Source organism: Triturus cristatus, chromosome 1_2 (assembly GCF_964204655.1).
Source record: "Triturus cristatus chromosome 1_2, aTriCri1.1, whole genome shotgun sequence".
Classification (NCBI taxonomy): domain Eukaryota; kingdom Metazoa; phylum Chordata; class Amphibia; order Caudata; family Salamandridae; genus Triturus; species Triturus cristatus.
Window position 1 is genome coordinate 693,996,677 of NC_140580.1, and position 15,259 is coordinate 694,011,935.

At 44.3% G+C, this 15,259-nt stretch overlaps 1 protein-coding gene across 1 annotated transcript in view; it reads right to left on the reverse strand.

The window, feature by feature from the left end:
- LOC146867846 (cysteine-rich motor neuron 1 protein-like) overlaps window positions 1-15,011 on the reverse strand; it is an 85,026-nt gene extending 70,015 nt beyond the window's left edge. Inside the window, exon 1 of the mRNA XM_085608551.1 lies at window positions 14,491-15,011. Within this exon, the coding sequence (XP_085464677.1) occupies window positions 14,491-14,920 (430 nt within the window). The 5' untranslated portion in view covers window positions 14,921-15,011. The remainder of the gene's footprint in view (window positions 1-14,490) is intronic.
- Between the last annotated feature and the right edge of the window lie 248 nt (window positions 15,012-15,259).

Genomic DNA, 15,259 nt, shown 5'->3' on the forward strand with positions numbered 1-15,259 from the left:
ACCCCAGAAAGGTTTTGCTGAACCGATTTTCAGAATGTCAAAAAAGTCTGAGTGGGGCGAATCTTATTTTCTTGCATGTTTTGGGAGCGACTTTCACGGGAAAGCCCCTGCACCTTGTCCTAGTCCTCAGAAGGTGGAATAAAAAGGTCTCACTTTTCTACAACTGGTGGGAAAGTTCCTTTTGGTCAGTCCACAGTTATTAGCTCCTCTGGGTACGTTTTCTAGACAGCGTGTCTCTCTCCAGCCAGGTCTCCCGCATAGTCTGCCGTTGTTAGAGGGGTCCACTTGGAGTCAGGAGAACTGCTTTTAGAGTGCCTGAAGCAGGAGAACAGGATGCCAGTCACTTAACCCTTGGACAGCATTAACAGTTCATGGGTGCAAGCAGCAGTCAGACATCCTTCAGCACATGAGTGAGTCATCTTTTCAGCAGGAGTCAGAAGGCTCCTATAGAGTCTGCCCAAGGCCAGGAATGTCATGAGAATGTGGTGATGGAAGTGCGCACTACCCAGTGATTGGAGAAATTATGTCACCAAATCCTTTTTTCGTACAGTCTCCCTATCTCTATTTGTAGTACTTCCTCTTTGCCTTACTGTAAAATTAGCCTATAACCTGTTTCAATATAGAAGAAGCTTCCTGCCATCAGACAGTACCGTACTCAGCTCGTTGGCCGCTCCCCTATTAGATATGCTCTCCTACAACCAGACAGGATCTAAAATGGTTCTCTCCTATAAGACTTGTTTTTTTCAGTGGGTTTATCCCCAGACGTTTTGCTTTTTGGCCACCTGTTTTTTACCTATTTTTCGTTGCTTTTTGGACTCTGGGCACTTTACCACTGCTAATCAGTGCTAAAGTGCATACGGTCTCCATGTAAATTGTGTATGGATTGGTGTTTCCATGATTGGCTTATTTGATTTACCACTAGATCCCTAGCAATGTGCACATGTGTGCCCAGGGCATGTAATCAAATGGTACTAGTGGGCCTGCAGGACTGATTGTGCCACCCACACCAGTAGCGTTTCAAAGGGGTTCTCAGACCTGTCACTGCCGTGCCTGCGTGCAGTTTTGGATTACTGTATGTTGGATTTTTATCATTTTGGTCTTGTTTTACACAGATGAATATTTTGTAAAACTGGTGTGGAGTCCTTTTGTAGTGTTTCACTGTATTACTGTTTGTTATGTGCAAATGCTTTATACAATGCCTCTGAGATAAGCCTGACTGCTCGTGCCAGGCTACTAAAGGGGTGAGAAGGGGTTATTTTAGAAGTGTATTCCCCCTTATGCTGTCTAGATTGGTGGATTCTGCGTGGCTAAGGTGCATACCCTAGAAACTAGAAAACCCATTTCTAACATCTCCCCAACTGCGACTGGAACCTGGTTGACTAGAAGGGTCCTTTGACTGAATAAGAGAAACCCTCCCTGGCATCTCTTAGACAAAAGAGCAGGCGCTGGGGCAATTCTTTGTTCTTATAGCTCTTCCTGCCCCCTCCAAGTAAGCGAATCTGTGCCAAGTGTTCAGCAGTTAACATTACCTTGCCCATCCTGGGCTGAGAGGCAGGCCGTTTTCTTTCAAACCAGGGCTATTAACACTAACAGCCAATGATGTACATTCCAGCTCTCAATGTGTGAAGAGTGGCAGAAGTCGTTTTAGGCCAGTTCTGTTTCAGGCAGGATAAAGTACAACTTTATGAAGTTTCTTTTTTACTCAAATTAACAAAAAGCTGACTTTAAATTTATCAGATTTTGAGTGTTAAATAGAAATAACTTTGAGGGACTTTTCTAGCAGTATCCAGAAGATTATACAGAAGTAAATGTTGTATGTGCATGTGTGCTCGGGCCTGTGTGAGCATATGTGCACAAGAGAATAAGAGTATTGAGCCCAAAGCAAATAAATAATAATCAAGCCACTGGAATTATACGGCAGGAGAGGGACAAATTATGTGGTAGAGTTGATTAAATTATGCAGCAAGAAAAGGCAAATTATGCAGCGTAATGCAGAACATTTTCTGATTGTATTACTTCATTATTTTGTTATTAGGCCTCGCCTGACCCAGGGCATGCTCTGGTCTGGCGAGACTTTTAGTGAGGGCTCAAAAAATGCTACCATGGCCAGCCTATAGCTACAGTGCATGTGCGCGGGTGCGCGCTTAGGAGCAGAGGCACCATATGGCAAACCTCATCATGCTCATTAAGCGCCCGCGATCTCTTTCACTTTTATCCGCGATCACTTTCGCGGTGCCCCTTTGATGTTCTCGTTCAAAGAACATCAAACATCAAAGAACATGTTGTTGTGTTAATGCTTTGCTGCGCCCGTTTGACTTACAATGTGCTTTCTCTTTCCACAAACTCAATGTTTGTGTTCCTTTATTTTGATATGCTTTTAGTATTACTGTCACACACACAACCACACACCCAACCACACACACAACCAAACGCACAACCACACACACAACCACACACAACCACACCCACACACAACAACCACACACACAACCACACACACAACCACACACATAACCACCCACACAACCACACACAGAACCCCACACACAACCCCACACACAACCCCACACACAACCTCACACACAACCACCCACACAAAACCACAACCACACACACAACCGCACACACAACCACAACCACACACACAACCATATGCACAACCACATCCACATCCACACACACACAACCACACCCAGCCACGCACACCACACACACACACACAACCACCCACAACCACACACAACCACACACACAAACACACACAACCACACCCACACCCACACACCCACAACCACACACACAACCACACACACACACACACACACACACACACAACCACACACACACACACACACACACACACACAACCACAACCACACACACAACCACACACACACAACACACACAACCACACACACAACCACAACCACTCACCCAACCACACACAACCACACAGAACCACACACAACCACACACACAACCACGACCACGCACACAACCACACACACAACCACACACAACCACACCCACACCCACAACCATACACACACAACAACCACCACACACACACAACCACACACACAACCACACACACACAACCACACACACAACCACACACACACAACCACAACCACACCCAACCACATCCACAACCACACACACACAACCACACACACAACCACACACACAACCACACACACAACCAACCACACACAAAACCACTCACACAACCACAACCACACACAACCACACACACACAATCACACACAACACCCAACCACACACAACCCCACACACAACCACACACACACAACCACACACACAACCACACACAACCACAGACACACAACCACAGACACAACCGCAGACACATCCAACCACATCCACAACGACACACACACACAACCACACACACTACCACACAAACAACCACACACAACCACACACACACAACCACACACACAACCACACACAACACCACACAACCACACACACAACCACACACACAACCACACACACACATAACCACACACAAACACACACACAACCACAACCACACACACCACACACACAACCACACTCACACAACCACACCCACACAACCACACACAACCACACAACCACACACACACACCACACACACACACAACCACACACAACCACACACACAAAACACCACACACACAACACCACACACAACCACAACCACACACACAACCACACCCAACTACACATCCACACACACACCCACAACCACACACACAACCACAACCACACAACCACACACACACAACCACAACACACATAACCACAACCACACACACAACCACACACACAACCACAACCACACAAATACAACCACACACACAACCACACACACAACCACAACCACAACCACACACACAACCACACAACCACACACAACCGCACACACACAACCACACACAACCACACACACACAACCACACACACAACCACACACACAACCACACACACACGACACACACACGACCACACACACAACCACAACCACACACACAACCACAACCACACACAACCATACACACAACCACACACACAACCACACACAACCACAACCATACACACAACCACACACACACACACAACCACACCCAACTGCACACACACAACCACACACACAACTACACACACAACTACACACAACCACACACAACCACACACACAACCACACCAAGCATTGGCATAGCCAATAGGTCTCACCTTTGGGACCTTATAAGTGTTTAGCCACGCAACAGTTGATGTGGTTGCACCAAGGATATTGTGCTGCATAACTAAATACTTAGAAGGTCCCAAAAGCGAGACCTATTGGCTATGCCAATGCTTGTTTCTACACTTGTTAACACTGTCTGGGAATAGGTTGCACTTCATTTTAACACCCAAATATAGCAGTAAGAAACAGAAAGGTGAGAAGTCAGCCTTTACAAAGGACCTTCCACTGCGCAGCAGCACGTGTTGCTATTATTTTACTAACTTTTGAACTGTCTTAGAAACAATTTTTTTGAGTAAAATCTGCAGATTATGCAGCAGATGATGGTATATGTGGCAAATGCAACAGATCCATTATGTATGTGAAATAGAATTATATAATTCCATTTCCCTGACAATAGAAGTGTGGCATCAAGAAACTGCACTGGATAAACAAGCATTGGCAAAGTCATTAGATGTGGAATTGGTCAAGCAGGTGCATTGTTAATTCAAAAAAGAATATTGCATTAGTTCAGTTCAGTTCAAAAATCTTTATTTCGATGGTTTAAAAATCATCATAAAAAGTACATATTAAAAATACAGCAACATATACAGTTATACATATCATCAATATAAAAATAACCATCAGCCGAACTGTTACAATTCATTTAGGTGCAAATAGTGGATTAGTCTCTAGTGTTCCTTAATCTCACTGCAGCTTTCAAAAAGCTTATCACTGAACATAAAGTGTACATATCACTTGCTTTTTGGAGAAACAACAAAGCTACCTTTGCATGTCGGAATTTTCCACGTTTTAAAATATCAGTTAAAAACATTTGTCTAGGTAAACGGTAAAATGGACACAATAATACAAAATGAAGGGTGTCCTGCGGAGACAAGTTGTCGCAGCCGCAGGCACCCTTCTGCTCAATAGTTGCAGTAAAACCCAATGGATAAGATAAAATATTATGCAACAAATTGAGCCTAAAACGACACATTAAAAATCTATCCTGTTGTTTATGCAACAGGAATAGATATGGTTCCATGCCCCCTGTCTCCTTAACTAGACAATGGGCTACCACTGAGCGTTTTGATGTGAGTGCTTTAGTCTCCCTGAGGGCTTCCATTTTATCCACCAATAATCTTTTAATTTGTGTTTTACTATTTCTTGAAATTAGAGCAGGGGTGCTAAAGAGTATGTGCTGGCCTACAGATTCTAGGGTTACTTTAACATATTTCAGCCATGGGATTGACATTCCTTTGTCTCTTTGTCTCTTTGTAAGCAGTCATTAAGAATTTCCTTGCTTAGTTCAGCATCCGGGTTTACCCAGATGCTGAGCCAAGCCAAAACTGGTTTAGTTTTGACCAAGTCAGCAATGTATGGGATACCAAGTTCAGAGTGTGCGATTTCAGCTGGTATCGTGTGTGGGATCTTCAGTATTCTGCGAATAAATTTATCTTCTTCCATTTGCAGATATTTAACATCCCTGAAGCCCCACACCTCTGCTCCGTATACCGCTTTGGCTATACTTATTGAGTTGTATAAGGTCATTACTTGCTCGGGGGACCAGCAGCCTAATCTTTGTGCGAAATTCAGGATTGCACCACATGACGAAGCTAATTTAGAGCAGCGTTCCTCCACCAATTTATCAAATTGATTTTTTTGATCAAACAGTAGACCTAAATACGGGAAGGTATTTACTATATCCATGACATGGGTCCCAATATTGAACACTGGTTTTTTAATCGTTTTTTTGCCTGCGATCAACGCAAATGACTTGGTCAGGTTTACAGACAAATCTAATTTTTCCATAAAGTCTACAAAACCATTAATCAATATTTGGAGACTTCGCGGTGTCCGAGCAAGGAGGACTGCGTCATCCGCATATAAAAGAACAGGTATTTGACGCTTTCCTACCCTGGGACAATCGGCTGCCTTGGCTACGAGGGTTGCCTCTAAGTCATTTATATATAGTGAGAATAGGAAGGGGGCAAGAATGCACCCCTGCCTTACTCCACTTGAACACGGGAAGGTATCAGTTTGTCCCCCCTCCATGCTATAGCGCACCCTCGCCGTAGTGTTCCAGTGCAGCTCTCTCAGAATGTTTATCAATCCCTGATCAATCCCCAATGCAGTCATCATTTCCCAAAGCTTACTTCTGTTCACGTTGTCGAAAGCCGCTGCAAGGTCCATAAATCCCATGTAAATGGTCCCATTACTCGCACAGGTATATTTAGCGACCAGTAAGTATAAATTTAAACATTGATCACTGGTCGATCTTCCCGCTCTAAAACCATACTGGGTGTCAACTATTGTGTGCTGTTCTTCCGTCCAGGCCATTAGACGATTTAAAACCACCCGCCCCAAAATTTTTGCCGAAACATCAATTAGTGATATAGGTCTATAACATTGGGGATTGTCCTTATTTCCTTTTTTAAAAATAGGAACTATTAGGGCAGTGGACCATGACCTCGGGAGTCCTGTTTTAATGGCTGCGTTTAGCACTCTCATCAAAATAGGTGCCCACAGATCAACATTACTTTTATACAGATCTGGGGGAGTGCCATCTGGCCCAGGTGCTTTGTTTGAAGTTAATCCATTAATTGCTTGCGTTATCTCCGTGAGTGTGAAGTCCCGTGCCTCATTCCTGTTGCCAACCCATTCCCCTTCTTGTTTACAGGCCTTGGAATTATTATAGAGCTTCTCAAAGTGGGCTACCCATTGCTGTGGGAGTATATTTGTGCTGACGACCGGTGTGTTACAATCATACAGAGAGGGCCTATTTATGATCTTCCAGAATTCAGTAAAGTCTCTGTTTTCACCAGCCTCTCTTAAATCCGCCCATAATTCCGCTTTTAATGTGGCTTTTCTTTCTAGGATCGTTATTTTATAGATTTTCCTATGCTTTGCCACTTCCCCAATATTCCTCGGCTTTACCTTTAGGCTTGACTTTAGATTTCTTAGTGCACGTGCACAATTTACATCAAACCATCTTGGGTGACTCATTAATTTTCTGGGGCCTTTTGCCACCAAAAGTTTCCCAACGCGTTCCGTTAGCTCCCTAAAAGCGGCAACTAAGTCAGCTCCCTCAATGTGGAGGTCTAAACACTCCTCAAGCCACTTTCTCCCCTTTTGCACCAATGCAATATAAAATTCAGGGGCGTTGATTTTTGCCCATTTTAACCGCCTTCCCTGATCGGTGGGATGTAGAATAATATCCAGTTGTTTATTCATTTCAGTATGGTCTTTGTACAGTATATCTATAACCAAAGGGTTATGATCGCTGAAGGCACTCCATTTGGTATTTATCATCCCAATCAGGTGTTTAGCGAAGGTGGATATAAAAATATAGTCTATAATAGACGAACATCCCCTTCCTTTGAAGGTCGGTATCAGGGTGCCCTCAGGTTCTGGGATTACCAAGTCAATGGTATGTACTAATGAGTGTCTCCCTAATATTTTTGATATTAGTATACCCTCGACTGTGTGCTCCAAATGTGGGCCCTTTTCAAATGGGCATAGATCCCAATGGGTAGTTACCGGTGTCAAACGTGCGCAAAGATGACAATTTAGGTCCCCCATTAGGAGGACGAATAAATTATCTCCGCCTTTTCTTAGATCAGATTCCTGTTGTAGTCTAAGATCTAATTCTTCCAGCACGGCATTAGTGCCACTTCCCGGGCCGGGGTTATAGAAGTTAAATAATTGTACCCTCAGCCCATGTCCCTGGAAGGTAACTGCTTGCAAGTTATCTGAGGTCCAAGCAGGCACAGTCCATCTCCCCTTCAGGTTAACATCAGCATATATTAATAGACCTCCCTTTGCTCTACCAGCCCTACTCTCTCGAGCTGGTACAAAGAAGGATTTATACCCCTCTAAATAATAATTATCGGGCTCAACTGCCCATGTCTCCTGCAGGGCTATTATATGGGAATCCCTTAATTGCTTCCTCCATTCTGTATTGCTTATTTTCCCAGCAAGGCCTGCAATATTCCAGGATGTTATTTTCACTATTGGGTCCTGTGTCCCGGAGAGCCTTAAGCCATGGGTAACCAATTCGTGTACCTCCCTCCCTTCTAATAGTGGATCTGTCCTCTCCCCAATCTGGTGTTGCGGGCCGATTTCTAAGTCATTGGATGTGTGCATTCCCTCTGATGTTAGTTCACTTATTTCCGTGGGCGTCTTTAATTCCTTCCCTACCAAACATACAACTGATTTAATCAGTCAATCATTTTCGTCCAATGATTGGAGGGGGCTGAATCTATTCTCCCACTGTGGGCCCAGCGAGTTTAAAGGTGGGAAATAACTGTATTCACTATTCCTTATCCAGCCTCCATCTGTACCTCCTCCTTTCCCCCCTAGATTGTGAGTCAGAGGGGGCACAGGGCCATTTCTAGGATAAAAATAGGCCAGAGGCAAAGTTCGAATAGTACTAGTTGCATTTTTGTTGTAATTTCCCAGTATATACTCCACTAACTTTGGGTTCCTAAAATTTGCGATAATGCAATCCCCTTCAATGTCTTTTCCTCTGTTGCCCAACCATGGTACTCTTCTTACATGGATGATTTCTCCCCTTTCCCTCCCCTGGAGCGGTCTGTGTGTATTTAACCAGTATATAATTTTATTTTTTAGCTCTAGGTGTACCTCCCTTTGGCCCCCCCTGAGTTCAGGAACCCCAGCGAAAATCACAACATAGGGGCTTGCTTCAGGGGGTAAATTTACTCCAGGGGGAGGGGTAGATTTTTCCCTTGCTAATAGGTACTTTCTGCCATGCATCCGCCTGCTCATGGGACACAACCTGCCCTGACTTTACCTGCGGTCTACTAGACTGATCTTTATTTCTGAGTTGACAGTCTTCAGTGTTTTCAGGCCGACCTCTATCCTGTAACTGGTCTGCACTTATAGATGGAACATGAACCTGGGCAGTAATGCATAGCTCATTTCTAGTGCTAGTGTTATCCATGGGTGGTGGCCTTGATGGGGGATTTACAATTGGGGTTGAATTTCCAGCAGGGTTGGAGTTACTTTCCTTCAACTTAGCCTGTTTATGAAGCTCATTAGTGATTTTATCTAGTTTGCTAAAGAGTGGCTTTATTTGAGCAGTGATGAAGGATTCTAGATGTTTTTGCAAATCAGCTATAACTGGTTGTAGCCATCCTGGGGGATTTAGTGGAGTTGATGTATTTACATCTATAGGCTCGTCCTCAGTTAATTGCTTCTTCCTACACTTATTAGAAGGTTTTGACTTCTTTGCTTGCGTGAACTTGGGGCCTCTTTTAGGCAACATAGATTTATCAGAGTTGAGTTTTTTTGTTACCTTAGCAATTGGTGAATCGACCTCTATTAGTTGCTGGCCACAAGGTAAATTTTCAATTGAAATATCCGGGCTGTTACCTAACAGGCTATCACACAGATTTACTTGCGGGCCTTGCATAGGACTACTGTGTGTTTGAGTATGAGGGTTTTGCGTGGGGGTCATTGATAAGCGTCTCTGGGTGCGTTCAATTTCCCCGTTTACTGCCCCAATGACCTTCCGTAGCATTAAATCAATGGCCGTTGGGGGTGCAGAATACCCGACAAGAGTATCAGTGTTAGATGGGCCATTTGACGTAATCAGCGGGGTGCTCGCTTTACTTTTGGTAGATCTAGTTTTTGGTTTGGTAGCCATTGCCCTCTTTATGTAAACAACCCCCTTACACCCAATATGGTGAAAACTAAGTGACCAGATATTATTCAGCGTTTGTTAATCAGCAGTTACCTACTCAATACAACAATACACCTCATATATATCAGTTACTCTATTACCTGTAGCGCTACACAACCACCACACCAATCAACATATGTAACCTGGACAGTCCGGATACCGCTACAATATTCACAGGTTTGCAACAGAAGCTCTCATATGTCATACGAGTCCAGTACCCAATAATCAATTGTGACTGGACGTGGCCCAGCCCGGCCTCCTAGTGCCTCTGAGGGCCACAGAGGGCCCGCCCTTTGCCCGGGCTTAGCCCGGCGCGTCCCGCGCGCGTCCTCGCGGGACGAGCAACCGCCCTCAGATTTAAATGCCTCCAGGCGCGGGAAAGCTCGTCAGCGGGAGCGTCACCTGGTCCCCCTGGAATGCTGGGAGATGCAGTCCCTATCGGCGGAACCCAGCCTGGCCGATCGTGGCGTTGATGGGAAAAGCAGTGCAAGTGTGCTCAGCGGAGCACAAGCCCGGCCGCACACAAAGGATTCCAGCAAAAAAAGAAAACATGCCTCCTATAAGTGGTGACCATAAGCATGCAGAAATAAATTTAAATAAAAAAAGATTTCCTATTGCATATAATTAAACAGTATCGGTGCACCCTATCAGACAGGTGACTTAGAATTGGTTTAGAACCTCTTTTTAGTTTTAATACTCATCACACGGAAGTATCATTCTTATTGATGCAAGGAAAAGCTACTATTGGCCCTTAATTACTGTAACCTGAAGACCTATTTTAAAAAAACACACTGACTAAAAAAATGGATAAAAAGTGGAAAGGAAAAAAGCATTGCAAAAGTACTGGCCCACCAGCCTAGCACTGAAGTGCACCTTCTAAGGCAAATTTGCCCATGTGAACAAGAAAAATGCAGTCACTCTCTGTGCAAGCTGGCCAGTGGTCTTCATGAACTGGCCATTTACAGCATGTCATTTCTTGTGGTGAGCGGAAGCAGAACATGAATGATAGCTGCTCAGACCCGTGGATGAAGAGAGTTGAGTACAATCCCCTCCACATATGTATGTTTTTTTTATTCATGGATGTATCCAAGCGTAAAAATAAAAAGAGGTCAGCTGGGCTTCATTTTCAGGCAGGAGCAGAAGACAGATAGCTCTGTGATTTTTTTGCTGCTATTATTGTTTTCTATTGTTTCAAGTTAAAGTGAGAGAGGACTGGGGGGTTTGGGTGTGTGTGTGTGATCGGGGTAGGGAGGGGAAGAGGACAGCCTTTATCAGAATCTGGCATGGCTGCATAAAATGCGTTAAAGGTGTTCAGTAGGTTGTAATTTAAGGATCCTCTGCTCTATATTATCATTGTACAGATGTCTAAGATGAGGAATGGATGAATTTGGTATAATTTTCCAAGACATGTCCAGCAAGCAGAGAGACTTGCAAAATCCATCCGTTGCACTCAGTGAGTTCTTTTCTTAGGCTGTCTTTTACTGTCGGCAACACACCCCTATTCATTCGCTAACCGGAAAAAAATAGATTGCATTTTGGGGGGTTGTGTGCTGTGATTCCTTCTGTGCCAGAAGACACCACAAGTCAGTCAGTCTTGGTTATTTGAGGCCTCAAACATATTTCCATCTGTGCGTAGGATATCTGGAACCAGGACCCTAGAAGTTCCTAGAAGATTGGTGGCTTCAAGCAGAGAGTGGCAGATGGTGAGTATTCTATAGTGTGGTGGCAGGAATGTATGACTAGTAATCCTATTATCTTTAGGGATAACTGAGCTAAGATATTGAGACGTGCATGGTGTTACAAAGAATCTACCCTAGAATATTTTCCTACTCGCCTCCCGATACCAACTAACGATGATGTAAGAAGACCAGATGGGATGGAAGACACAACTACACATCTGCCTTCAAGCTTGGTTGTGCCACGCCAGGGCTGGCGGATTGATGGCTCCTAAAGAGGGACATTTGAGATGTTTGACATCCCCCTCCAAGACCCTAAACATGTTTGTCATTGACTGGTTTCCATAGTGCTTGAAAGACATGAACACAGGTCACACTCATCACTGCCTCTCCTCTGCACCGACCACCTGTTTCAGACCCAATATGACAGTGCTTGGCTGGTGTACAGCAATGACCCAAATTTGCATACTAAACTACCAACACCCAATACCCCACAGAGCTCAGATCACATAATGCTGGCCTACAACACTATGCAGGCCGAACATAACCCACTATGATGACCAATGTGCATGGTTTTTAATTTGTCAAAGTTGTTCTGAGGATTCTTTCACATGGTCTGATTTGGCCAGTCAAAATAAATAGACTAGGATGCATGAATATGCTCATTGCGTATAAGAGAAAATGAGGATGAGCCCTTTAAATGAGGATCTCTTGAAAACTATGTTGCTGAAGGAGGGAGCAGGGCCCAGGAGTGTACAAATACTGTTTGGTGTTACCTGGTTAAAAAGAACAAAAATGGTAAATCAATAGTCTATGATGTGCCAGAGCTTTCCCCTGCCATCTCCTTTCATGTAGAAAAGATAGGCGAACCGACCATGACCACTTACATTGCAGACGCCATTGCACACATGGCAACATATTGGGAATACGTAAGAGTTAATATTAGAGAGATACATTCCAATTTTATTTTCTGTTAGCTTTCTTGAGAATGAAGGAAAAAAGATGAGAAAGTTAAAATATAATTTTAAGCTAAAAGTCTTCCCTCTATTTCACAAGTTTCCGTATCCATGCCATTATGAACTAAGTGCTATTTTGTGTGCGCTCATCCAGATATTTTGTTTTTGTTCTCTATGGGTATCAACGCACCGAGCAAAGATCTGAAATTCCAGAGGCAGGGTCTGGTAGGGCTGAACCAGGACCCCACATCACTGGCACAAGATAGAACATTGGTGGCCCAACATCACTCAGTGCTCGCCTAAATCACCGCAATGCAGGGCTTTAAGTGGGCCGGGTCTCACCGGGTCTGAGCACCGGCTTTTTTTTAAGGAGGCCTCGAAACGGGTCTCTATCACGCTCTGTTTTGTGCCCTGGTACAGGCGGTCCGTTTTCTCGAGGGTTATAGTAGGGGAAGGGAAATCCTTTAAAGAGAGTCATTTTCTCTCTGGATTTCCCTTTTCTTTTTAAACTCAGGAGCAGCAACATTGTCGTGGTGTCACCAGGGCTTTAAGTGGAAGCTTTTTCAATATTAATACAAGTCATAGTTGCTGCTCATTTATCTTATGCAACTAACATCCATTGACAAAGCCAATAGTCCTGACTTGTTGTAGGTATGATGTTACTTGTTGTATCATATATCTAGAAACAGCAAAATGCCAGTCGGCCGGCACACTATGCTAAGCACAAATGTTTAGCTTACGTGTTTTAAGCCACGCCCTTAATTACATTGGCCACGCCCCCTTGAGAGACCCCCCAGTTTTTTCATCCCACTTAAAGTCAGCCGCAATGGCTCATAATCAGACAAGTGTGGCCTAAAATCACACAGTAATGAGATGGTGTGTACACATTTCTGGCCAAAGACCACACAGCATAGGTCAAGATCACTTACATATTTTAGTGGGTCATAACAGCAAAGTGGCTATTAATTGCTATGTATGGGTTATGTCACGTGCTGAGAGAATCTGCACATTTGGGACATTTGAGATCACTAACAGGGACAATGCAAGTGCAAAACGAATACTCAACAGTTAGAAGAAGAAGTGTCATTGTATCATGTCCCACCCCTAGCCCTGCCACTAGCCCAGCCCACTAACCACACCCGTAACTCAATTAGATGAGAACCTGCACTTCTTTTTTCCCAAATCGTTGATCTGAAACAACAAAAGCTACAGCTGCCAGAATACATGTGTATCTTATATGAAAACCCACAACCAGAATCATTAACTAAAAACTGCAAGATGAGAAAAAAACCAATCCTGACTTTCATTCAAGCACTTTGCATGTTGGTACCTGTACGCCCATATTTATCACGGGGAACGCACATTTATAAAACAGAGAGTGGAAATCATTGTTGGAGGAAAACATATGACTGGCAGAAAGTATATAACGTGCCTCCGGGCCACTCGGTGGGAAAAACCTGCTTGGGTTTAACCAGCTACACACACGCACATACGTTTTGCATAAAAGACAGCTATCAAAACTCAATGGTTAGTTAAAATGCGCAGGCGGTGGACATTGGAAATTATTTTGGGGACTTTTTTTGGGGACCCATCTAAGATGGGTCCCCAAAATAATTTCCACTGTCCACCGCCTGCACATTTTAAGATGGAAACACAAGCAAAGATGGGCCATTTATTTTTGCGTCGTAAGACTTTGACTCGGAGCGACAGAAAAAAAAGCTGACAGGGAGGAAGGAGAAAATCAACACTAGAGAGAGGAGAAGGGATGAAAACAACCTTTAAGGGTGAGATTAAACAGATAGGAAGTTTAGGATGGAGGAGAAAAAAGGCATGGCACGGAATGCAGCGTTGGTATGAACCGTAGTAACCCGCAGTTAAGTTTCCAAAACTAAGCACTGGCCCGAGCTAAAGTATACGACAACTTACGCTTGCAGACGCCGACGTCCGGTATCTGCACCAGCTGGGTCCCATTCACAGCCGCACACATCAGACGGTGGTCGCAGTAGCCCAGTTCCCAGTTCTCGCCGCCGCACGGTTGCCACTCGTCCTTGGCGCAGTGCCTGCAGCAACCGCACGGGTCCATAGCGTACTTCCCGCTGCAGGAGAGAGGGTTTGGGGGGCACTTCTTCCTGTCACATGCAGTGCAGTTGGAAGCCAGAGCATCTTTAAAGAGGCAGGGTAAAAAGAAACAAAGTAACACTCGGGCATTCATTGTGAACCAGAGCAATGGTCCAGTTTCTTTCGGTCCAAGTGGGTACGTGCCAGGCTCTGTTCCGTGTCTCAATGATGAACACGTGGTACTGTGCCGCACTGCCTCCCCTCTGCCTGTATTTAAGGAGGGAAGCCGACAAAACATTGACCCCTTTGTTCTAAGAAGGAAGCCCTTCGGCTCAGGCTTGTGAGGAAAGAGGTTCTCATGTTACCTCTTCTTTACACTTTGGACTGGGAAGCGGTTCAGCAGCGCCACCTACTGATGCTTTGAACAAACCGTCGTATGTTAACGACAATGAGAGAGGCATGGTAATCATTGATTTTGTTGGTTAGAAGGAGGGACCCGGGCAAACATTCTAGGAGTGAAGTGCAGACAGTATCACCCGTTTTCACACTTGGTGTAGGGAAAGGAAACACATTTCATTGAAATAATTTTCCATCAAAGGAAAAAAATAATACGAAATTATATTTTTAAAATATCTAC